Here is a 25,179-nt window from a genome sequence, read left to right as displayed (position 1 = left end):
AATATAAGCTTCCAAAATTTGCAGAAAATATATTTGAAAATTGGTGTATATATTAGTTTCCGGTCACTCTTCTGTGCAACGATGGTGAACATGGTGAATGATGACAATGAACAGTGATATAGACCAGAGACAGATACAACGGATTTGAACAGAAATTTGGGGTTGGAAGCCGCATCGTAGCTAGTTCCAATGTCGACTTCGATGAAAGATGTGTATGTTATAATGATTTGAATTTCTAAAGAGATGCTTAGTAGGTAGATTTGTGCACTCAAACCCTGACATCAGAGAGGTGGAGGGTTGGGCGAGTGTCGAGTGGAGAGACCTAAGTTTCTCTTGTGTTCAAAGGTTGGAGGCATCTTTGTTTCTCTTCAGCTTCAGATGGAGAGAAGACATGGAAGATGCCCTAGCAAGGGAAGGGATGGGGAGAAGAAGAAGCCCAGGAATTTTTTTCAGCAGATGGTCGTCTTGTTTGGAAAAGGATGTAGAGAAAATGAGATTTATTTGATTTTAGATATCTATGGGATACCATTACATGCCTGGAGTACAGAGGTCATTGGAGTCATAGGAAATGCTGAAGGAAGCTTTAGAAGATTCGATTTTAGGAATAAAAGATGGGAAAAATAAAGGGAATATTAGTGCATTCCCATTTGACCAAATGAAATTTTTTAGTCCCCCCATAGAAAATCCCTCTGAATGTTCTCAATTTTCCTCACCACTTCATTGGTAACTCTTAATAGGGAAAGACAATATGTTGGTAGGCTAGAAAGAACCCTCTTTATGAGTGTGATCCTCCCACCCAAAGAAAGATACTTGGCTTTCCATCTATCTAACCTCCTCTCCACCCTTTCTATTAAAGGTCTGTGGATACTGCTAGCTGTTGTTTTTGCTCCCACCAGCAGTCTAAGATAAGTAAAAGGTAGCTCCCCTACCTTACATTACTTAGGTTCCCAACTCCTATCAGTAAACTTTTTTTTCTAAATTCACCTTAAGAACCATCAACATCTCATAGTTGGATAAAATAGTCCTTAGATTCAGCACTCGATTTGCTGAAACATCTAGGAATATTAGCATTATCATCCACATATTGTAGGTGAGAGATACACAGGCTTTCATTACCGACTTTAAAGCCTTCTAACCATCCTCTCTGCACTCCTCTTTTCATAATCAGATTTAGTGCTTCCATGACTACTACAAACAACAGAGGGGAAAGTGGGTCCCCTTGTCTCGGCCCTCTAGAAGCTTGGAAAAATTCTGGTGACAACCCATTGACCAACAGTGAGAATGAGGCTGATGAAATGCACCCACATATCCACCCTATCCAAACCTCTCCGAACCCCATCAACCTTTGCATTTCCTCCAAGAATTCCTTCTACAAAAGCCATCTGAGTTTCCCCTATCACCTCCTGAATTACTTTTCTCAGCCTTCCTGCCAGCATTTTAGCCAATAGCTTATAGGGGCTGCTTAACAAACTAATTGGTCTGAAGTCTTTGATGTTCACTGCCCTGCTTTTTTTCTGTAATAGAGAGATGAATGTAGCATTTGTCCTCCTGTCAAGAGTTTTGGGTTCCCAAAACTCCTTGAAAATCTGCATGAAGCCCCCTTGCAAAAAGTATCAGCAACTTTTAATGAAATTAAAGTTGAAACCATCTGGCCCTGGTGCTTTATCACCAACTCACCATTGATCTTTTTCACAGCCTCCTTTACCTCTCCAACTTCAAGATCCCTTTCTAACCAACCTGCTGCATTGTTGCTTAGCCAATTTGGTTCCAGATCTCCCAAGGACACTCAACTCCAGTTTCTCCCCGTGTACAGCTTTCCATAGTAAGAAACCACTTTTTCTTGAATCTCCCCCCATGTGTCTATCACCTCTTCCTCCACTTGGACCCTCGTCACCAAATTTCTCCTCCTTCTCCCATTTGCAAAAGCATGGAAGAAAGAGGTATTCTTGTCTCCCTCTTTCAGCCACATAGCTCTAGATTTCTGCCTCCACCTGACTTCCTACTAGGGATGCAATGGATCAGATCGGAACATATTCGAATCAGATACGATCGGAACATATTTGAATCCTATCAGTAAGTAGGGCCTTCGGGTCTAATCCGGTTCAACTTGTTTTCTTTGAAAATTAATAAATTATTAAAAGAAAAATAAAATATATTAATTTAAATAAAGTAAAAACAAAAAATACAAGTATTTTTTAATTATTTTCATCATATATATACATGTTTTAAAAAAATAAATAATATAACAAATTTATAAAAATATAATATAAATAAATAACTAGCATATATATGTATTTTATATATATATATATATATATATATATATATATATATATATATATATATATATATCGGATCAGATAGGGGTGATTCGAATCCGACCCGATTTCTGATCGGATCCTATTATCCGATCCAACCCGATCCCAAGATCCGAATAGGGGTGATCCGAATTCAACCAAATAGGATTGGATCTCGAATCACCCCTACTTCCTCCCTCAAAAGTAGTTCTGATTCCAAAACAGCCATCAAAATTTTGGTTTCTATCCTAAACATCCTTCCTCTCTCACTCTTTCTAATCTGGCCAGTTTTCCAAGATCTCTTTTTTTCTGTCCTCTTCCCCTCTAAATACTTCCCTCCTTCTCTCTCTCAACTCTTGTTTGATAGCTTGGAACTTTTTAATCACTTTTAGGTCTGCTGGTCGTTCCACTTGCAAATCCTTCTACTTTTTACCCATTCCACAAAGTTTGGTTGGAGTACCCCCAAACATTTTCGAACCTAAAAAATTTGAACCCTACAACAACACAGAAGGATTGGCTTATGGTTTGACAATTAGATGCTCATTGGTTCTTGAACAACTTCCCCCACATAGTCTGCCCAATCTCCCAAGAATAAGAATCTGTCCAGACTCCTGAGAATAACTGGAATTTGGCCATTTGACCAGGAGAACTTCCCTCTAATCAGCAGTGGGTGGATCTATCACTCATTATTTTTTTGATGAATGAATATCTATCACTCATTATTGTTTATGAATTCGTCAAACCTCCTCATACCTACAGAAGTTCTGCTATCCCTTCCCCCATTTATTGCACTTCTCCCCTCTTACTACATTGATGTCCCCACCTACACACCAAGGCCCATCGCACTTCTGTCTCAGCCCTCCAAGTTCCCCCCACCCTCACCCCCTCGTTTGTTAATGAATTCGTCAAACCTCCTCATACCTACAGAAGTTCTGCTATCCCTTCCCCCATTTATTGCACTTCTCCTTCTTACTACATTGATGTCCCCACCTACACACCAAGGCCCATCGCACTTCTGTCTCAGCCCTCCAAGTTCCCCCCACCCTCACCCCCTCCTCATTTGGCCCATAAACATTAGTTAAACCCCATCTCCAGTCACCATTTACTTCTTGTAAGCACACTGAGACTGAGAACACTCCAACTTCCTCCCCAACCTTTTTAAAGACACCTGGATTCCATATAATTACACACCAAGGCCCATCCCTCTTCTGTCTCAGCCCTCCAAGTTCCCCCCACCCTCACCCCCTCCTCATTTGGCCCATAAACATTAGTTAAACCCCATCTCCAGTCACCATTTACTTCTTGTAAGCACACTGAGACTGAGAACACTCCAACTTCCTCCCCAACCTTTTTAAAGACACCTGGATTCCATATAATTACAACTCCCCCTAACAGCCCCATAGCTCTAAGCTCCACCCATTCACCTTCCTCTTCACCCCAAATTTCGTTTTTCATTTTTACATAAAAAAAATTCCAGTTTTTTTCTTGAAGTAACACCACCTCTGGTTTGATACTTCTAAGAAAATTTCTTCCTTCCCTCATACCCCTCACATTCCAGCTAAGAATCCTCATCTTCCTCCCCTTCCCCCTGGCCCCCAAATTTCACTCAATCTCGTACAGTCCCTCTTCCTCTCCCCCTTCCTCATCCCACCCCTTGTTTTTTTCTAGATATTCTTCCCTTTTCTTTTTCTCTTCTCTTTTCTTTTTTTCAAATTTCTCAAAAGTTATTCTCACGAAACCATCTCTTCCCCAGAAGACTAAACCGAGAGACTTTCTTATCTCGACCTCGCTCTCCGCCAATTTGTTAATATTCAATTTCCCATTCTGAACTATTTCCGCAACTTCTTGATCCTCTTGAATTTGTCCTACTCTTTCTTTCTCTCTATTCCCGTCCCTGGTCTTTAAAGCTTCTCCTTCTTCCCCATAATTCTCTCCTTCTAGACTCTGATTTATATTTGAATGTCTTCTTTTTTTCTATTATATGCCCTATCTCGAGTTCTACCTCCTCCCTCCTCCCACGATTTTCATTTTTTTTTTGTTATTTTCTCCCCTACCTCTTCCTTTGTTCTTTTTCTTATTTCCCCTTCCCCTTGTTTGGAACTTCCAACTCAAGGATGCTCAGTGAGCAAGACTAATTCACCTCATCAGTTTTGTGCTAAGATACTAGGATACTAGTATCAAGTCGCACATGTGCTTCTTTCTTACTTCCTTCTGTTGTCTTTGTTGTTTTTTCTATGATGCTTGGATCCTGGTTGTCGGAAGATCTCTACTCCTCTTGAACATTCAGCCTCCCTGATACCCCCTTCTTTTTTGTGCCCCTTTCTTGAAAATTTTCTCCCTTACTACTTTCTGCCTCTGAAAATGAATCAAACTCCCCTTCTCTCAGCCTATTTGAGGTCTCTTTGTTTTCCTGAATTGTTGTTCCATTACTTCTCTTTGAATCTCTAGTCTTCTCTTCTAATACATCTTTTTTCGAATCTCCTTCTACCATCGAGCTTGTTAATCTCTTCTTTTCTACCTCACCTCCCAAAAATTGATCTTTTTTCCGATCTCAAACTTGGTCACCACCCAAATCCAATTACCTTTTTTTTCGCATCCTTGTGACCTATGCCAGTGGTTTTCCTAGAACTTAAGCAGTCGAAGCTGGCCTTCTTCGAAAATGAAGTGCTTTTTCAAAGTTTGCCCCCCTTGATCTCTGTCTTTCTAACTCTCAATGCTTTTCTGAAGTTTACCGCTAACTTGATGAAGCGGTAATCTCTTTTTAGGCCTACCTTCTTGTTACCAATTAGCGGCTAGCGACTTTTCCACTCCCCTTCTATTTACCCCTTCCTCTTTAAAGTTATCTCCCCTATTAGCCCAGGCCCATTGACCTCCATTTGTCCTCTTTCTTGATCTGCAAACCCATCCCCTCCTTCCACGTGTGTTTTCTTTCTCAAAGATTCCACCAACTCATCATCTTCTTCCTCTTCCCTTCATCTCTTCATCTTCTTCTTCTTTGGCTCCTCCCTTGTTTTTCCACCTGCCCTTTCTCCTTCCTCCTTCCTCCTTCCTCCTTCAGTCATTCCTCCATCATCCTTCCTCTCTATTGCTTTCGTCCGATTTCATCTCCGCCCCTTCTTCCTTATCTATCATGCAGTATGTGTCGTCCGTTCCTTCAACAAACAAACTTAGAACATATCGTTATCTGCAAATCTCAGGTTCATCCTCTTTGGAACATCTAGCATATTTTCTATTTTGACCAGTATCCTTCCCATGCCCATTTTCTCCCATTTCCGATTTCTATCATCCAATTGTATGAGCTTCCACAAGATGTAGTGGTTTCCTCAAAGTCGAACGTATTGATGCACCATGCATGCAGTGGGATCCCCACTATATCCATCCACATCACACAACCCCGCCTTCCTTCTACCAGTTCTCCAACTGCTGACAATAATAGATTGGCAAAGCTATTAATGAGACTCATTACATTGACAAAAAGCTATTGATGTGACTACGGTTATAGACACAGTTATGGATGCAAGTAAAGCTTTAGGCTTGTGTTTGTTGGGAGGTGAGTCACTTACAAGGAAAATGTTCCAAGATCTGGAGGAACACAACATGATGCTTGAAAGAGAGACTGTTGAAGATTTTCAAAGTGCATGCATAGCCAATAGATGAAGGCCACAACAACTTAAGCACAACTAGTTTGGAAGAGGATGGTAGTGAAAAAACCGAAGCTTTAGTTGATACCCAACATAGTTGTCAAGGCGACACCTAGGTGACAAGGCGCCCTTTGAGGCTCACCTCGCCTAATCGCCAAGCAGTTTTTTACTTCCTACCATGGTTTAAAGCATCGATACAATACGCCCCGTATCGAGCGTATCGTACCGTATCTTTTGAAAACAATACGCTCCGAAATGCCTGTTTCTAGGGGTTTCGGAACCCCAACTTTTTTTAATACAAAAGCCTGTTTTTAGCTTCCCAAAAAACCAAAATTTGAAAAAAAAACTAAAGAAAAAAGAGTTTCGGGTGTTTCTAAGTACTAATACGATACTGCCGATACGCGTATCGTATCGATACTTTGAACCTTGCTTCCTACTATAAAATACTTTTTTGTTCATTCTTTTTTTAGATTATAACTATAAAATAGACATTATTAAACTAAAATAATCATTTTGTATGTTGATATACTAATTTCTTTTTATTATTTCCTTATTTATTAGGCTTTAATCAACACAAACATTGCTAAATTTTGTTTTGAACCCTCAAAGACTTCAAAACCTGAACTAATAAGTTTTTTTTTGGAAAAAGGTAAAGTAATTTTATTCAATGAGAAAGCCAAATACAACAAGACTTAGGCCAACTAGGCCTTCCTGAGCCCAAAACATATTACAAGAACATCCATGATTTAGTACAAAGAAGGAGAGAAACATTCTGACTTTTAAACTCCTCATTCACCAACACCCAGGAGCAAATCTTCCCCACCACTTTTTGCACAATCTCATCTGGACTTTTAGATTGATTACAGAAAAATTCTATTGTTTCTTTCCATCCAAATGGACCAAAGAACAGCCTGCGGAATAGTATTCCAAACAAGCTTGCCTTTCATGCTAAGACCCTCCAATCTCCAACTCATAAACAGCTCCTTCACAGACTTAGGCATAGCCCAACACACCTCTAGTTTCTTGAAGAAATGTCCCCAGATTGAAGAGGGGATCGGACAATGAATGCACAAATGATCTATAGATTCAGCACCCATGCCGCATAAGAAATAGGAGGGATCAAGAATCTGCATACCCCTTCTCTCCAAGTTGACCCTAGTTAGACATTTATTCAAAACCATTGTCCAAACCAGAAAGTTAACATTGGAGGGACAGGTGGGGTTCCAAATCTGCCCATCCGAGAAGTTCTCCTGACCTGAGCTGCACATCTTAAGGAAAAGGGATTTAACTGTGAATCTACCATCTGCATTCCACTTCCACGTCCATTCATCTTCCATACTCATATCAATTCTTTGATTTTGAATCTGCCCCAACAGACCTACATACTCCTCCACTTCCCAGTCTAGCAAATTCCTCCTACATAGGGGAGTCCAAGAGAAGGAGCCCCCAACGGTACTAATGTTATCAGCAACTGAAGAATCTTGATTCACTGCAATTTGGAACAGTTGGGGAAAAGCATCAGCCAATGGGGCCTTCCTCACACCAGGAATCCTTCCAAAACTTGATTCTATCCCCTTTTCCAACTTTAAACTTGACCCCATTCATGAAAAGAGTACTGATCTTACAAATACCAGCCCAGAGAAAACTACCCCCAAATGAAAGGGGATCGAGAGTTTTCCAATTTCCCCAATCCACACCATACTTAGCCGCAATGAGGCACCTCCACCAAGCATTTCTCTCATAAGCAAATCTCCATATCCATTTGCTAAGAAGAGCAGCATTGAAATCTTTTACTTTCCTAACTCCCAAACCACCCTTCTCCTTAGGCTTACACACTTGCTCCCACTTAACAATGTGAATTTTCTTCTCATCCTCCCATCCCCTCCATAAGAAGTTCCTTTGAAGCTGTTCCAACCTCTTTGCAATTTTATTTGGAATTGGAAAGAGAGAAAGAAAGTGTGTTGGGAGATTGGACAGGGAGCTCTTAATCAATGTAACCCTACCGCCAAAAGATAAATATTTAGCCTTCCAAAGAGCCAACCTCCTCTCCATTCTCTCAATGATTGGACTCCAGATTGAAGAAGATGAACATTTTGCCCCAAGAGGCAACCCCAAATACTTAACCGGAAGGAGCTCCATATGGCAGGCCATTATCTGTGCACAATCTTCCAAATTTACAACTTGACCCAATGGGATGATCTTACTTTTGTTCAGATTGACTTTAAGACCCATAACCACTTCAAACCAACTCAGAATTCCAAGAGCTGTTTCCAACTGAGGTAGAGATGCGTCCACAAAACCTGAACTAATAAGTAAGGAAGAACTTAAAATTTTATCTAATCAACACATTTTCATCTTCCATATATTCTTTTACTACTACTACTACTACTACTACTACTACTACTACCAATACTTTTTTTCTTTTCTTCTTTTCCTATAACAAAAATAAGGGTTCAGCCCCTATATTTTTTGAATTTTATTTTCCTTCTTATCTTTCTTCTCATGAATATGTTGATTTTTTATACTTTAATATGAACTTTATAACTTTCATATGAAAATTTGGGAAATGTGGTTATGGTACCTAGGGAACTGCCCTAGGATCTATATTTTCAACATAAAAAAATCCATCACCTAGGCGAGTAGGCGCCCCCTTGTCGCCTAGCCTCGCCTTGGCACCTTGAAAACTATGATGCCCAATCTTTGAGAGAAACACAGTGCTGGAGTTGGAAAGGATTCGGATGTGTGTTTTAGTAAATAGAAGATTTAAAAAACAAAGAAAGCATTGAGACATTCTGGTCTCAAAGGCTTTTGCTAGACTAAAAGGAGGCTTCTTTGGGATTAAACCAAGCAAGAAGATTTTGAGAACCAAGAAAACCTCTAGAAGCTTTTAGCAGTTAGTGGAATAGAGGTTGCAGTGTTTGAGGGTGGTTTTGGTGTTGATTGTTCAAGGGAGGCTGTTGTTTCTCGTGGGTTTTGAAGTGTTCTATTTGTGCTGTCTTTTTTTTTATTTCCTTTTCAAAGGGCTACCCAACAGGGGTAGCCCATCCCCCAACCCAGGCGCAGACGGGATTCGATCCCAAGTCTCTGCTACAACCAGCAGGAGACCTTACCAACCAGCTGGTTGGCACCTTGTGCTTCTGTTTGTGCTGTCTCCGAGGTAGAGTTTTTCTATTTTTGAGTTTGCTTAGTCTCTGGTTGTTGTGGTTTGTGTCTTTTAGTGCTCTTTTGGGCTCTTGGGTTTTGGTGATTTTGAGGCTCGGCTGGGTTGGTTATTATTTGAGAGTTGGAGTTTGTTTTTCTTTTCTCTCTTGAGTGACTTCTGGTCACTCCCCTTTTGTACTCTTTTTCTGTTTAATAAATTTTATTTCTATTACCAAAAGAAATATTTGATAAAATATTATATATACGATACCATATATACATACATGCCATGTATACATATATGCCATATATACATGTCATACATACTATACATATATATGTGGCAAAATACTATACAATTACATAAAAAATTTAAGACACTATACCAATTATATAAGATATTATAGTACATATTATAAATATACATGCAATTTCTAGGCCTAGGGCAGTAGAGCTTGTCGGGCCTAGGGATTGCTTGGCCTAGGCCCAGAGTCCACATTCTTTGTGGGCTTGATGCTGGTTCAGGCCAGGCAAGATCATAAATGATCACCCCTACTGGTACCCCACCTTCAGACACACTTAAATTGAACTCTGATGGATGCCGTTTAAATAATCCAGGGATTTCACGTATTGGGAGAGTGATCCACAGGAGAATGTCCTAATTATCCCAGCCTTATTGGTGTTGGTAACTCAATTGGGGCAGATCTTCTATCAGTTAATGAAGGGCTTAGGATCCATTCATCACTAAACACATCAAGGTTTCATATGGAAAGATTTGAAAGTGGTTATTGGACGGGTGAATGCTTGAGTTTCCCTGGATGTGGTTGAAGAAAGCTTATGAGGTTCTACCTATTTAATGGCAAATTAATGTACTATTTGTAAATGCTAATGATCAAAACAGCATAGAGTATGTATTTGCTTTCTTTCTCATATATATTTTTTTAGGTTCCATTTGGATGAAAGTTCTGAGGGCTCTTAGCATGGTTTTTTTTTTTTGATAAGTGGCTCTTAGCATAGTATTAACCAAGGCATCTAGTGACTAGCTATTTTTGCCTGTAGCCAAGCCCATATAGTTGGGATAAGGCTTGGAGGATGGTAATGATGATGGTGATCTCTATTAACCAACAACAGCAATCAGATTGTATAAACATGAAGTGCAGAAAGAAATTTAAACATTCCAAGAAGCTTGGAATGATGAGATCAGTACCAAAAAACCAAAGTCTGACAAACATGTGAATACTAACAAAGAACCAAAATTATAGATTCAATTTTGGGCCTGGTTCCCCACAAATAAGATCTACTAGAGTAACCCCTGCCCCGGCTAAAGAGCCAGCAATACTGTTGGCATGTGAACAAATGTTCAAGTTGGATCCAAAGGCCTTGGCTTCCCTTCCTCCCTCCCTCTCTAACTTTGAAGAGTAATATTTTTAGTTATATATTCTAAACAGTATTTTATTATAATTAAGCAACATAACATTTAAACTTGCTACATGTATATAGCACAACTCAATATTACATTAAGTTCAAGGATCTTCTATACAAATTGGTGTTTTAAAATGTGGAGGAATGATGCGTGGTAATAGGACCTTTGGATGCTTCAGGCATAAGCCTCAAGTCATGAGGCACCTCATGATTTATCACTTTCTTAGGAAAAACATGAAAATCAAATAGGAAAAGCATAAAAAATATTGGGAAGATGAGTGTACTTTTTATAATAAAAATAAATTCATCAAAACAAAAAGAAAGTACAGGGAAAAGGTGATAAGAAATCACCTGAGGGGAAAGAGGAATGCATCTGTATGGGAAGAGCATATAAATGAACAAATGATTACATAAATGAGGACTATAAGAATGTAAGGAGCTTCAGAGAACCTCATCGTATTATTAAAAATCATTTAACAACAAAAAATAGACAGTTTTACATATATTGAAGCATAAATACATGCACATGCATATTTTATGCATACAGAAACATATTAAGGCATTTCAAGCTGTAAGGAATGTACCTTGTACTTTCATGGATAAACCTAAATGATTTTTCCTTAAGCTTTGCCTCAAGGTATAAACGCCATACACTTTTTTAAAACTGGTAGAAATATATATATACACACACCTTACCTACTATGAGTATAGTAGGCTAATTTTAGACACTATTGCAGCTGTTAAGGTTCTTGTCAAGGTGAACTTGATAATCTGAGGATGCATCAACTATATGGCACCATACATATTTTCCACATCAAGTATAATAGACAACAAGATATATAAGGAAACTTCAATTGAAAAGATGCATATGTTTGTTGCTAAATTATGCGTTAAGATATGCATGAGTGATGAGTTGATTTTATGAACTACCATATAGAAACATAATCCAAGTCAAATTTGCATTTATCTTACCTTAATGTTTTGCTTTAAACCATAAAATTCATCTCCATGAGAACAAGAAATGGGAAGTTTATTTATTCTAAATTAAAAGAAACCTAGTAAAATAAAACTCAAACTACGATACAGTCAGAGAACAATACTTTACACTACTACAATAATCATAATAACACATCACCGTCCCTTTGAAACTGCTTCATCCAACTCCTCATGTGATGAAGGAAATAGCTCTATATAACGACTCCCAAGCGTCATCCTATCCTTTGCCATTGCTGCTTTTGAATCCTCTGCGCTTGGAAACTCCACAAATGCTTCTCCTGTTGGCCTTCCATCCGAATTCATTGTGATATGAACAGAATCTTCCGTCAGCATGAAATCTTTAAAGAACTCTATCACGTCATCCTTGCCAGCTGAAAATGGCAATCCCCTCAATCGCAAGACCCCTGTATGCTCAGCCGAATCCTTCCCAGCATCATAGGATCTTGCCTTTGCACCACCCCGATGAGGTGAACCACCACGAGCATCTGAAACTTCATTTGCTATAGCCTTGTAGTATTCTTGCCTCTTACTCCTGAAAACCTCAATGTACCGCCTGCCCATATTCTGCCTATTCCTCTGAATTGCAAAATCAACTTGAAGAGGGTATCCCAACACACAAAAAACCTCCCCAGTGAACCTGCCATTTTTGTGGACAAAGAGGACATCGACAATGTCTAGACCATGAAGGAACTCTGCCACATCGGCTTCCGTGCAATCGAAGGGAAGTCCACGCAATCGGACAACAGGAAATGGTGGGGGTTGGCTAGCATAAGCATAGGAAGAAGCATTGTACATATAACTCGAACCGGGGGCTGCCCCATAGAATGATGAAGGCTGATCAATTATTCGCTGCCGTTTTGGACCCATTTCTCGTCCATCACCACCATCAAAGTACTTCCTTCACTCCCCAGGTGCACAGAGGCAAGAGACACAACAGCCCACTCGTCAATACTCCACTTGCAAAATACCCACTCAAGAATACAGTGATTTCAAATGTTGCATCTTCTTGCATTTTTCTATTGGCATCTTTGATTTGAAAATATAAAAAACAAGCTAAACCCTAGAAAGCAGAAAAACAATAAACAGACTCCGAGTGTGGTAATTAAAAACATAAATTATAGCTCCAGCCATGCATATCCATTTCTGAAAAAAAAATAGTAAAACACCCAGAGAAGGTGCTCTCAACCCAAAAATAAACGACAAAAGAATTCGAGAATGGAGACGAAAGGATTGATGCTAACTTGTGAGTTGCGCTTTCTGCATATATTTCAGTGAAAGGTTCCAGTTTAAACTAAAGCAAAAGAAAGTCAACATAAATCTTACGAAACCCGCATACGAAAACCTCATAAGTTCAACACGAACAGCATAATGAAACAAAACGAAACGAAACGAAACATGGATTTCTGAATCAATGAGGAAAAGGAACCGAAAGTACTGAACATGCACTTACCCTCTGTAGAACATTTCTCCTCGACGACCCCTTGATCCCTGTGCTAGACTCGTGGGCTCTCTCTCTTCGAAGGAAAACCAAGAAAGAAAATAAACTATTTTACTAATTTAAGAAAAAGATAGAAAAAAAAAAAAAAAGAAATGAAAGAAAAACGACTATATATATTGATTTGATCAGAACAAAATTCAGAACGCAGAAGTGATTACTATATACAATGCGGATGGATGTAGATATAAACGGCAAGAAAACACCAGCTCCAGAACCCGAGTTCAACCAGCTCGTCAAATGCAAAATAAGGGCTGCCCTAATAAAAGGCCAAAAGGTCAAAATCGTTTTTTCACAAGATCGTAGGCGCTAATTGTAAAAGGTGCCTCCACAGCTTAAACGACCGTTCGATAACGGCTGAAGTGGCTGAAGTAGCTGAAGTAAATGACTTAATTTGTAAAATACTAGTTTGTCCGGAATGAAAAAAACAGGCAAACAGCTTAAAAAAAAAAGGTGGTTTAACTATTATAGAGAAGCCTACGAGGAAATCAACTCGGGCATTTTTGTAGACGTGAATATATTAATAATACAAGCTAGTATTAACATACTAAAGGTCCGTTTGGGTTGCAGCTGGAGTTGGAATTAAAATCAGAATGGATTCCTATAGCCTGTTTGGTTCATAGAGGAATGGGAATAAGAATTGGGATCAGCGTGAATGGGATTTTATTCCCAGGGGAGGGGCAGGGAATGGCTATTCTCTCAAATCAGCAGGAATGGGAATAGGATTCCGATTCTACTCAACCAAACAATTTGAATCGGAATAGTTCATTCCAGACCCCTATTCATGAGAATCAAGTGGGGCCTAAAACCTTAATTGTATTAGATGTCAATCCGGTTATAGGGTGATTTAATTCTTGGAAATGAATATTTCAATTCCAAACCCCTATTCCTATGAACCAAACGAGGCCTAAAACTTTAATGGTATTAGATATCAATCTGGTTATAAGTATCATACAATCGAAGATTTTGAAAGCCAGACCGGCATGACCTAAAACCATTCCCCTTAAGATTGGACATAGAAGATAAAGAATTAATCCCACAATGTTTGATGACCGGCTAATATAGATCCGAGCAACACATTCAAAAAGTAGTAGCTCATTCAGAATATCTTGTAGCAGAAACCAAATATTAATGTCAGGACCCCTTGCACAACTTGAATAAGGAGTAGTAGGCATTTCTTGATTTAATGGAAGAGCCCTCCCTTGTCTTGTTTAATTTTCCTAATTATCAACAAAAAAGAGAGGCGAGTAGTCGCAACCAACAGAAGCACATGGAATGGAAGTCAGACTCAATCCACGAGCAGTTTGAAGACCTTAAAGCATACACAAAAACACGCTTTAGAGAATAATATCAAACATGGATGATCATCAAAACTAGGAATCAGAATTTCAGCGAGCAATCAACCGGGGCCTACTATTCTTCGAAAATTTTATTGGAAGTTGGATCAAAGACTAGGATAATTAAGCTCCTGCAACAGCTTGTTTGTAGACTCAATACTTAGCTTTAGATCATCTAGTTCATTTTCAACCTATTTGCAAATAACTTACCTGAAGTTGAACCAAAATTTAATTTTCATACAAAATTACTGCTCTAAATAGAAAAAGAAAATCGTAGTACAACTATTGTAAAGAAGCATATTACAAGGCACGTATTTGCAAAACTCTTCCACCATCTAAAACTAATTAGTTGTGGTTCCCCATAGCCTATTGTAAATGGATGCATCCATTCTTCTAATAGTCCTAAACCGTATAACATGAGGTGCATGGAAGAGAATACTACTTATAGTATATGGGACAACTTCGCCTGATAATACCAAATGAAGATGCAAGGTAGGCTTAGCCTGTCTTGAATGGCATGAATCAAGAAATGAGCAAAGACCTCAAGATATCCTCAAATGCACCTATAACCCAAGCAAATTAGTAACACCCATACTTTACAAGAGAAAGCCAAGCAAATCCGAGAAATTAGAAGCTTACGTCGAAGAGGAGACATGCTTCTTTATGCTAATACCTCGAGAAGTTGTGGGGCATGCCCGCAATTCATACATTCTCGAAGCCTGCATCTATAAGGCATAAGGATATTAGCATCACCTTGATAACCGACAAACATTGTCTTCAATAAATGGTAAAAGTTGGATGAAAGACTTTTGACAATGAACGCATACCTGTGCCACTTTCGAATTTGTATCATGGCGGAATTGTGCGGCCATGACATTCATTTGCAAAGAATATCCAGTCACAAACAGGTTGGGAAGAAAAATCTCTAAAAAAGAATATAGAGGAAGGTGGTGAAAGTGTCTTAATTGGGTTGCAACATATGCGAAGCCATGATTCATTGTTGCTGAATCATCTTCGCCAACGCTTTCTTCAGGAAGTAATAATCCCCGAAGATGTTCGGATAGATTTAATAAACTAAAAAAATAATAATGATAACATCAACAATAAAGAAATGACAACAGTAAAAAAAAAATTATAGCATATAAAAGCAACATTGTTTTACACGATCACAGTCAATTCTAATGCCACAGTTGACAATGCAAAGTCATAAGAACACATCTGCAATGAAGTGCTTGAAATTGATTTAGAAGTAACTTTTTAATTTGTGCGAATCCAAAACCATCATCTCACAACAAAATCATACGCTACAATAGCAAAAGTTTGCTCATCTAGTATGGGTTGGAAAGGTACCAAGAAGAGCATATCCCAATGGAGAAGAGAAAGAAATACCAACCTTGTTGCAACACTGTCCTTTCCTTCTTCTAATTGTTTAGGTCTACCTGACAGGTTTGAATAATCTGAGCCAATTAAAATAGTTTTGGTTCCATGATTGTGTCAAAATCAATAATTGGGTCAGTTCGTGTTCTTCACTTGTCCCATACCGATTCATACCCAAAACTAATTATTTTGTTATGCATATATAATATTTCCTTCATTTTCTTATACTTGTTATCATATTATATGCTTAAGTTTGCATTTCTGCTAATTATATAGTTAAAGGTGTTTAGACTTGTTAACATATGAATAGTTTAGTGTTTTCCTATCAATTTCATTAAAGTTATATGATCAAAATTTAAATTTTATGTTACCACTTAAATAAGAAAAGTGGTTTATAGTATTATTGGTTCGATTTCTAACATAAGTTAGTGTTTAAGCAAAATGATGGTTTTGTGTCTATGATTTTGTCTCGGTTAATAATCGGTTTGAGAGTGTTTCAACATAGACCAAAACCATACCCCACCTGTCGACAGTCCTATCTTGAATGGTGGCCATCTTCCAATCGAGCCACCACCTAAAGCTTCATGTGGAATAGTTAGCAGCTTATCCTATGAAATAAATTGGAAAAAAAAAAAATGAAAGTCTCCTAAGCATGGGGTATGTCCTATACTTACAGTGTCATCGGAAACCAAAAACAATGGTAGGGTGCATGAATCAGCAACTCCTTCCCCAAATGAGTGAAGACCTTGAGATATCCTCAAATGCACATAGAATACAAGCAAATTAGTAACACCTAGACATCCACAAGAGAAAGTCAAACAAGTCAAAGAAATCAGAAGCTTATGCCAAACAGAGGACAAGCTTCTTTATGCTAATACCTTGAGATGCTATAGGGCATGTCCGCAATTCATGCATTCTTGGTGCTAGTTGCACCTATAAGACATGATGTTATTAGCACCATCTTTGTAACTTACAAACATTGTCTTCAAGAAATGATAAAAGGTTAGATGAAAGACATTGTACAACAAGCACATACTTGTGTCGCTTTCCAATTTGCATCATGACAAAATCTCCTTTGTGCGCTTATGACATTCATTTGCCAATAATATCCAGTCACAAATAGGTTGAGAAGAAAAAACTCTATAAACAAATATAGAAGAAGCTGGTGAAAGTGGCTTATTCTGGGTTGCAGCATATGCGAGGCCATGATTCATTGCTGCTTTGATTCAAACGTTTGAATCATCTTCACCAGTGCTTTCTTCAGGAAGTGTCAACCCCTAAAGATGTTTCGGATTGGTTTAAGAAACTAAAAATAATAATAAGGATAACATTGATAACAAATGAATGACAACCATAAAAAAATTTACAACATATAGAAACAACTTTGGCTTACACGATCATAGTCAATCCAAATGCCATAGTTGATAACGTGAACTCATAAGAATGCGCTTACAACAAAATAGTTGAAATTAATTTAGAAAGCCAACGTCTCATAGTAGAATCATACACTACAATGGCAAAAGTTTATACATGTAATATGGGTTGATAAGGTACGTACCAAGAGGTGTATATCCCAATGGAGAAGAGAAAGGGATACCAATGTTGTTATAACACTAGCCTTCCTTTCTTCCTTATTCTTCAATCAAGGGCTGTCAATGGTTTGAGTCTACCTAACGGGCCTGAACAGTCGAAGCCAATTAAGACAATCCTGGTTCCATGATTATGTTCCAATCAATAATTGGGTCGATTCCTATTCTCACCTATCCTGAATCGATTCATACCCAAAATTGACTACTTTGTTATGCATTCACTTCATTTTCTTATGCTTGTTATCATATTATATGCTTAAGTTTGCAATTTTGTTGAATAGGTAGTTAAAGGTGTTCAGTTTCTAACATTAAAATAGTTGTATTTTCCTATCGATTTTATTAAAGTTTATATATGATCAAAATTTAAATTTTAAGTTACCATTAAAATAAGAAAAATGGTTTTTAGTTTTGTTGGTTTGGTTTCTTACATAAGTTAGTGTTTAAGCATAAATTTTAAGTAAAAAACGACGGTTCTAGGTTGATAATTTTGTCCAAATTAATAATTGGTTCGGGAGTGCTTTAAATTAGACCTAAACCAAATCACAACCATCGATAATCCTACCTTAAATGGCGGCCATCTTCCAATTGAACCACCACCTAAAGTTTCATGCAGAATAGTCATCCGCTTATGCTATGAAATAAATTGGGGAAAAAAATTAAAGTCCTCTAAGCATGGGGTATGTCCTATACTTATAGTGTCATTAGAAACCGAAAATAATGGTAAGGTGCAAGAGTTAGCAAGCCCTTCCTGAAATGAGCGAAGACCTCATTATATCCTTAAATGCATTTATAACCCAAGCAAATTAATAGTAGCCAAACATCCACAAGCGAAAGCCAAATGAAACAGAGAAGTCATAAGCTTACATCGAGGAGAGGACAAGCTTCTTTATGCTAATACCTTGAGAGGTTGTGGGGCATGCCTGCAATTCATGCATTCTCGTAGCCTGCACCTATCAGACATAAGAATATTAGTGTTGCTCCCATAACTGACAAAGAAATGATAAAAGGTTGGATGCAAGATTTTTTATAATGAGGCCATGGTTCATTGTTGATCTAATTCGAACACTTGAATGATATTTGTCAGCGCTTTCTCTGAGAAGTGTCAATCCCTAATTCCCTAAAGATGTTACAGATTGGTTTAAGAAACAAAAAAAGGGATAACAACGACAACAAAGAAAATGATAGACTTAAAAAAATTATAGCATATAGAAACAATGTTGTACAGGTTTGAAATGAACATCCTACAACAAAATAGACCCTACAATAGCAAAAGTTTGAACATCCATATGGGTTGGAAATGTCCTTACCAAGAAGAGATCCCAATGGAAACAAAAATATACCCTTTGTTATTCTTAAAATAATGATTGTCAATGGTTTGGGTCTACCCAACGGACTTGAACAGGCTTATCCAATTACAATGGATTCGATTTCATGATTATGTCAAGACTAATAATTGGATCAATTCCTATTTTTACATGTCCTGAACTGATTCACACCCAAAACCGATTATTTTATTAAGTATATATAATATTTGCTTCAATTTCTTATAACTTTTATAATACTATATATTTAAAATAGCATGTTTGATGGATAGATAGTTGGAGGTGTTTAACTTTTAACATATAAATAATTTAATATTTTTCTATCAATTTTATTAATGCTATATGATTGGAATTTAAATTTTAAGTTATCATTTAAATAAAACTAGTGGATGTGCACATGTGATGTACATGTATGTTCACCATATTGTTGCCAAAAGAACATTTTTGAATTATATAAAGCGGTGGCTTTCAAATATGAAAAAAATAATAAAATCAAGGTCAAGATATAATGCCTAAATTCAACATTTCAAAGCATATGGGATCACAACTTTCGAAATTCAACATTGTAGAACTTTGACATAGAACATGAATACAAAAATTAATTCAAACAAGAGGATTGAATCAAGTGAACCAATTTTATTTATTTATTTTTTGCCTAAATACCTAAGTTGATGCACTACAACAGTTTTTAGACATTTGTTAATTTTCTGGAATTATAATATAATTTGTTTATCTTTGAAAAAAAGTTTTAAGACATAAATAAAATTTTAGAGAATTCATTAATAAGATTTATGATCCGATGAAGACACAAAGAAACATACCCTCTTTATAATGATAAAAGATGATAATAGAGTTACCTTTGTTTCTTATTAATAATAATTAGTTACGTTCTATCTCCTTATTAAAAATGGGATGTGCTTGAACAACCAATCGAATTTGTACTTGTACTCATTCTGAAATGAGCCATAAGCACAAAAGTAAATTAAAACAATAATAAAACCATTAACTTTGAGGTGCATGTAAGATATTAAGTCATTCAAGTATATATATGTATAGAGGGATCTTTATTAATTACATTTATTGATAACTCTAATTCATATGTATTTCCAATGACATAGAAGGAATCAACGAGGAGCCTTATTGTTGCAAGATCTTTTCATCACAATAATAATTTGTTCTTTATTGTAGTTCAACTTTTGATTTGATTTATATTCTTTAAAGATAAGACACGTAGCATGAATAGAATGAATATCTTAGATACCAACAAATCAATAACTAATGTCAATTATAAGATATATAACTAGGGCCAATACCACATAGTTCTATAGATGCTCAAATTTAGAGTTAGTTCCAAATACAATAGAACAATACAGTTAAGATGATATCTCTCCATTTTTTATTGTGATTATTAAAAAGTTCACCATATTTATAAATTCAAAATGAAATGTTGAAAGGTGTTGTTGAAATCCACCAATAGTAAATACTTTATTTTATTATTGTGCATTATAAAAGACCATTGCATAAACTTACACAAGGTAGAACTAATTGACTAATTTTTTAGGTTCTACAGTGTCTTGAGATGTCCAATGAGATGAATGGAGTAAAAGATCATTTTGACAACCTATGGTTGGTTTTGGTAGCATGACTATGTTGTTTCCGATACATAAGATGTTGAACCATTTCCGAATGCTCGAGCCTTATCTTATTAAAAGTATATAGAAGCTTGTGAAGAAAGTGTTGAAATTTAAAAGTAAAAAAAGTATGATACCCAACCATTTGATAAAAAAATCTTATATATTCCAAAAAGATAAACATTTGATTAGCATATTGATGAACTCCCCCATTTGGGGTGGGTTGCAACAAGTGGACAACTGCCCAATACACTTGGCCAATTTCAAGCAATCTAAGTCTATAACATGTGTCTCAAATGTCAAATTCTCAATATCATTGGTTGAAATAACAAATTAAATAAGGGGTATAATTGAAAAAAAAGTCTGAATATTTGAACATAAATTTTAAATTTACTTGGACAGTAATGGGTATATGATTTTGTTATGGTTAATAATCGATTCGGGAGTATTTTTACCTAGTTCCGAAATGGACCCCACCCATTGATAGCCTTATCCTAAAAGTCCATTAAGCATGGGGTGTGTTTTATACTTACAATGTCATAAAAAACTAGAAGTAAAGCTAAGTCGCATTAATGAACAACCCCTTACCCAGACCTTAAGTGATCCACAACTACACATATAATCCAAGCAAATTAGTAACCCCTAGACAACCATAAAAGAAAGCCAATGGAGTGAGTGGATAAATGAGAACATTATACTAAGGGGTAGTGCATCTTCCTTATAGTAATAGTTTGAGAGGCTACGCATGAAGTTGCAATTCAAGCATTCTTGGTGACTACACATATAAGATGCATTGATATTATGAATGCTTACATTACCGAAAAACATTGTATTTTAAAAATGAGAAAAGTTTGGATTATAGACATTTTACAACAAGTACATACATGTGCCACTTCTGAATCTGAATCACGGCTGAGTCTTCTTCGTGTCTTTATGACATTTATTTGTCAAGAATATTCAGTCAGAAATAGATAGAGAAAATTTGTTTTAGAAATGAATATTGAGGAAGCTAGTTATATTTACATAAAAGAGTCATATTTATATAAAAATACCAAATTAATAAACATTTCCAACAAATTAATAAAAACTTAAATAGAGCGATAATTATTTTATGATGTTTGAATGTTCTAGAGTCTCGATATTATTGATTGTAATGTTTCTCTTCATATAGCCTATTGTAGTATGCATTTTCTCATGTGTTCATGCTTTATTCATAGATAATTCAGCTTTTAATTTAGTGTTATCAATGTATTTATGTGATTTCTATATATTTCCCTAGCATATCCGACATTTCTATATCTTTCGTTCGTATCCATGCATTTTTGAAACATATCCGTATCTATACCTGTATCTGACTTGTCTGATACGACACCCAATACCAATACCTTGATCCTTACCTCACCTCAAGGCTTAAGCCTTTTAAAACAATTTATCTAAATTGAAAATTAATATAATTTTAAGGAAATTTCTACTAATTTAAAAATATTTTTTTGGTAAATTTCTACTAATTTCTAATACTTATTAACTAAAATTATATATTAAAGATCAAAAGAAATGATCTAAACAACTCATAATTTAAAAATGGACGTGGCATTAAGCGTAGCATGATTGCAAAGCAAGATTTATGTAACAAAACTTGTACAATTGCGACAAGAGTTATAAATGATGATGATATGTTATGACGACGATTATAAGTACTTTGTATAATCATTAATCAAAACAATTTGGTACCTATGATTTTGATTTTAGGTGGACTCAATTGACGATATATAGGCAAGGGTAGAATTTTGGTGGCTTAAATTGGGATTGAGGCCAACTTGACCCAATTCAATAACTTGGATATCGGGCATGACCCATCTCAACTTGGTATGAAAGCCTAAGTTGGAATTAGAGGTGTAAATCGGGCATGGCACGACCTAAAGGCTGTCTCGAATCATGCCTCCCTCCCCTGTGATAATTTGGGGGGTTGACCTAGCATGGCCCATGGTCTAAGACCGCACGGGCCTATGTCATGACATGTTGTGGGTTGAGTTGGTCCGTGGGCCAAGCCTTGGATTAGGCCAGGCTAAGCTATGAGAGGTCCATTTAAATAAAAAATCAAAAAAATGTTTAAAATTTTTTATTTTATATGATTTTTGATGTATACAATTACTTATATATACAATAATTAAATAAAATAGCAAAATAAAATTGAAAACAAAATTATATATATTAATATATTATATATTATTAAATAATTATTTATATAGCTAGCCGTGCTAGCCCATTGGCCATGGGTAGCACGGCTCGACAATGCAAGCCGGGCTGAATTAGCTCAAAATCGTACTAGGTCACGGGTTACACGACCCAATTTACACCTCTACCCTGAATCATACCTACACAATCAATTTTATTGCTTTTTTAGTAGATAAAATAATTAAATAATTAATAAAACAATTAAGAGTATAATAACCTACCCAACTTCATTTTCAGTGATTAAGGAATTCACAACTTAAAATCTTTTTTTTAACCGAAAAACAAAGCAATAAGATTATGTTCTACCGCTTCAGCTGTTATCAAGTGGAATGGGAAGCCTGAGCAGACTTGAACAAGTTGGTATACGCTTGGCCGACAGTACAAGTAAGACTAAAATCGTTTTGGGTTAAAAATTTGTTCTTTCAATGCTTTTAATTCATTATCATTTAATCAATGGTTAATCACGATATTCCAATTCTCCAGATGAAGCAATGTTGAACCAACCACCAAACCCCACGTCATCAGTTCAGTGGCCTAGTATTAAAGAGTAGAATTATAGAAGATTCCAGCTTGAATACCTGACCAAACAAATGTTCGGTAGTAGCAGATTCCCAAGGGTCGGGGATAATACCTGTAGCTCCCCATTTCTATTGCAAATAGGATGACGTGGATTATGGATAAAAGGCTAATGTCTGTACTTTTAAGGTGGGTGGATCCAATAAATCAACATGGCGCCAAACAATCTAGTACTCAAATTTTCGAAATGCGTCAATATAATACCTGTTATTAACGAATCGGCAAGTGTTATGGGAAAAGACACAAATACCCTTTAAGTGTTATCTAATTTTTTTTATCAACCATCTGCATGCCTGTAAGTCTACAACAACTATAGAGAGGAGGTCAAGCACCTATAAACAGTTGAACAATCCATTCACCCAGAAACCGGTGGCCTGGAGAGTGAGCTCTCCAAACAATGAAGGAGTTGTTGGATCCTATACAATGAAGGCGCCGGCGAACAGTGTTGCATCAACAGCGAGTGCGTGCGAAGGTTACTATTTTATCTCTTTATATATTAATAGTAGCATCACTTCCTTCCTCACCAAAGATCTCTAGTCTGCTACATTCTTTTTCTTCTTGGTTGTATTCAAATTGGTTGCAGAGCTTACAACGGGAGCTGGTTCAACGATGGTCTCAACCGTGGTCTCCAGTTGTAAGTTGTTTCTAGAAAGCAATAGGAAATTCGAGTGTCAGTACTGTAAACGCAAATTCAGGAATTCTCAGGCACTCGGAGGCCATAAAAAACGATCATAAGAAAGAGAGGCAACGAACAAAGCAAGCCCAATTCCAAAGCAGTTGGTGGTTCTCAGCCGCAGCCTCCCCACTTCTTAATCCCCACGCAGTGTGGTCAGGGCCCTTCTTAAGGTTTGTCGTTGGGCATCAGTGCAACCGCTCAACTCCACTCTTTGACCAAGTACTATGCATCACCACCACCGATGTTGTCATCTTTATCTTCTCCCCAGCTTCCTTCTTGGCTTTACGTCTCTCGCCCACTCCAATTTCTTGTGGATCCTGACATTCGTCCACACCTTGCTCTATTGATAACTTAGTTTTATGAGAGAATGATGGAGGTGGATGTTGGAGTTGATCTACATCTAAGCCTTGCACCCTCCTCTACTTCGTAATGAGCTAGCTGTACTACATTAAGATCGACGATGCGACTGATGAGCATCAACTCCCCGTAAGTCATTGCAACATGTTATGAGTTATGACTTGGTCTGAGCGTCTTCAAAAATCAAATATCTCACAGTCTCCATGACTCGACAGAGTAGAAATTAACCTGGTTTTTCAACCATGATCGTATCTCCTTATTAACACGAGAGACTTTATTTTCGTTTACTTTTGTATTACCCAACTAGTATTAGTCTACGCATATCTGATTTATTTTTCAATATTAATTTCAATCTTAATTTCTCTTTCTCTCTTGCCTTCTTTTCCTTTAAGAGAGAGAGGGGTGAAAGGGGAAGACCTGGGGCGGAGAATGTTGGAGATACTCCGTCATTTCAATCGATTATCAGATGTTAAGTTTCTCGGAATTGCTGAGGTTAATTGATCAGTCATCAGTCCCGGTGAGCCGTGAACAGGATGAGGATGATTTGCTTAAATTCTTAGATTATTCTTGTTTTGTATATACTTCCCTGCGCAACAACTCCAAACTCATGTAAATTATCTGCATCGTTTTTCCTTTCTAATAGAAAAATATTACACACGCCCAAATTCATAAATATTGAACAATATCAATAGGTTGAAGACCAGAGAGAGATTAACCAGAAGGTACGTGAACCAGCAGACCGGAGATCATGCTGGTTCAACGATGGTCTCATTACCATAAACAAGATGATGAACAGTATGTAAGGGTAATTTTAGCCTGGGTAAATTTTTTAAACCACCCTTATATTTTAGCTAATTGACTAAGTGTATCTTTACTATTTTAAAATTTACTGTCACCACCTTACTATTTCTGACAATTGTCTAAATCTTAGAGTTGTTAAATATATGCAGAAAAATCAAATGTCCATTTTACCCTTCTGCCATCTCTGCCTCCCTCCCCTCCTCTGAGGTAGCTGACCACTTGTCTTATAGTGAAAGAAATAACACAGAAATGGTCCGAAGCTGCGACCATTTTGATAGTGCTATTG

The 25,179-nt window shown here is 36.9% G+C and overlaps 1 protein-coding gene across 6 annotated transcripts; it reads right to left on the bottom strand.

Annotated features, from left to right (window-relative positions):
- Window positions 1-11,435: 11,435 nt before the first annotated feature.
- Window positions 11,436-13,337, bottom strand: LOC148844826 (uncharacterized). 6 transcript variants are annotated; one of them, XM_088954077.1, is made up of 3 exons: window positions 13,154-13,337; window positions 12,948-13,011; window positions 11,436-12,395 (listed from the first exon to the last, which is right to left on the bottom strand). In XM_088954077.1, the coding sequence occupies exons 2-3, from the start codon at window positions 12,959-12,961 to the stop codon at window positions 11,633-11,635; spliced, it is 777 nt and encodes a 258-aa protein (XP_088810203.1). In that variant the 5' UTR covers window positions 12,962-13,011; window positions 13,154-13,337; the 3' UTR covers window positions 11,436-11,632. The 6 variants fall into 6 exon arrangements, with proteins under 6 accessions (XP_088810203.1, XP_088810204.1, XP_088810205.1 ...); XM_088954078.1 differs by having other exon boundaries at window positions 13,161-13,297; XM_088954079.1 differs by having other exon boundaries at window positions 11,436-12,788; window positions 13,154-13,278.
- Window positions 13,338-25,179: the final 11,842 nt, after the last annotated feature.

The sequence above is a fragment of the Nelumbo lutea genome, chromosome 7 (genome assembly GCF_056320005.1).
Source record: "Nelumbo lutea isolate HS-2025 chromosome 7, American lotus-T2T, whole genome shotgun sequence".
Taxonomy (NCBI): Eukaryota; Viridiplantae; Streptophyta; class Magnoliopsida; order Proteales; family Nelumbonaceae; genus Nelumbo; species Nelumbo lutea.
Note: the sequence above shows the minus strand (reverse complement) of the source record. Positions and strands in the feature narration are given on the sequence as shown.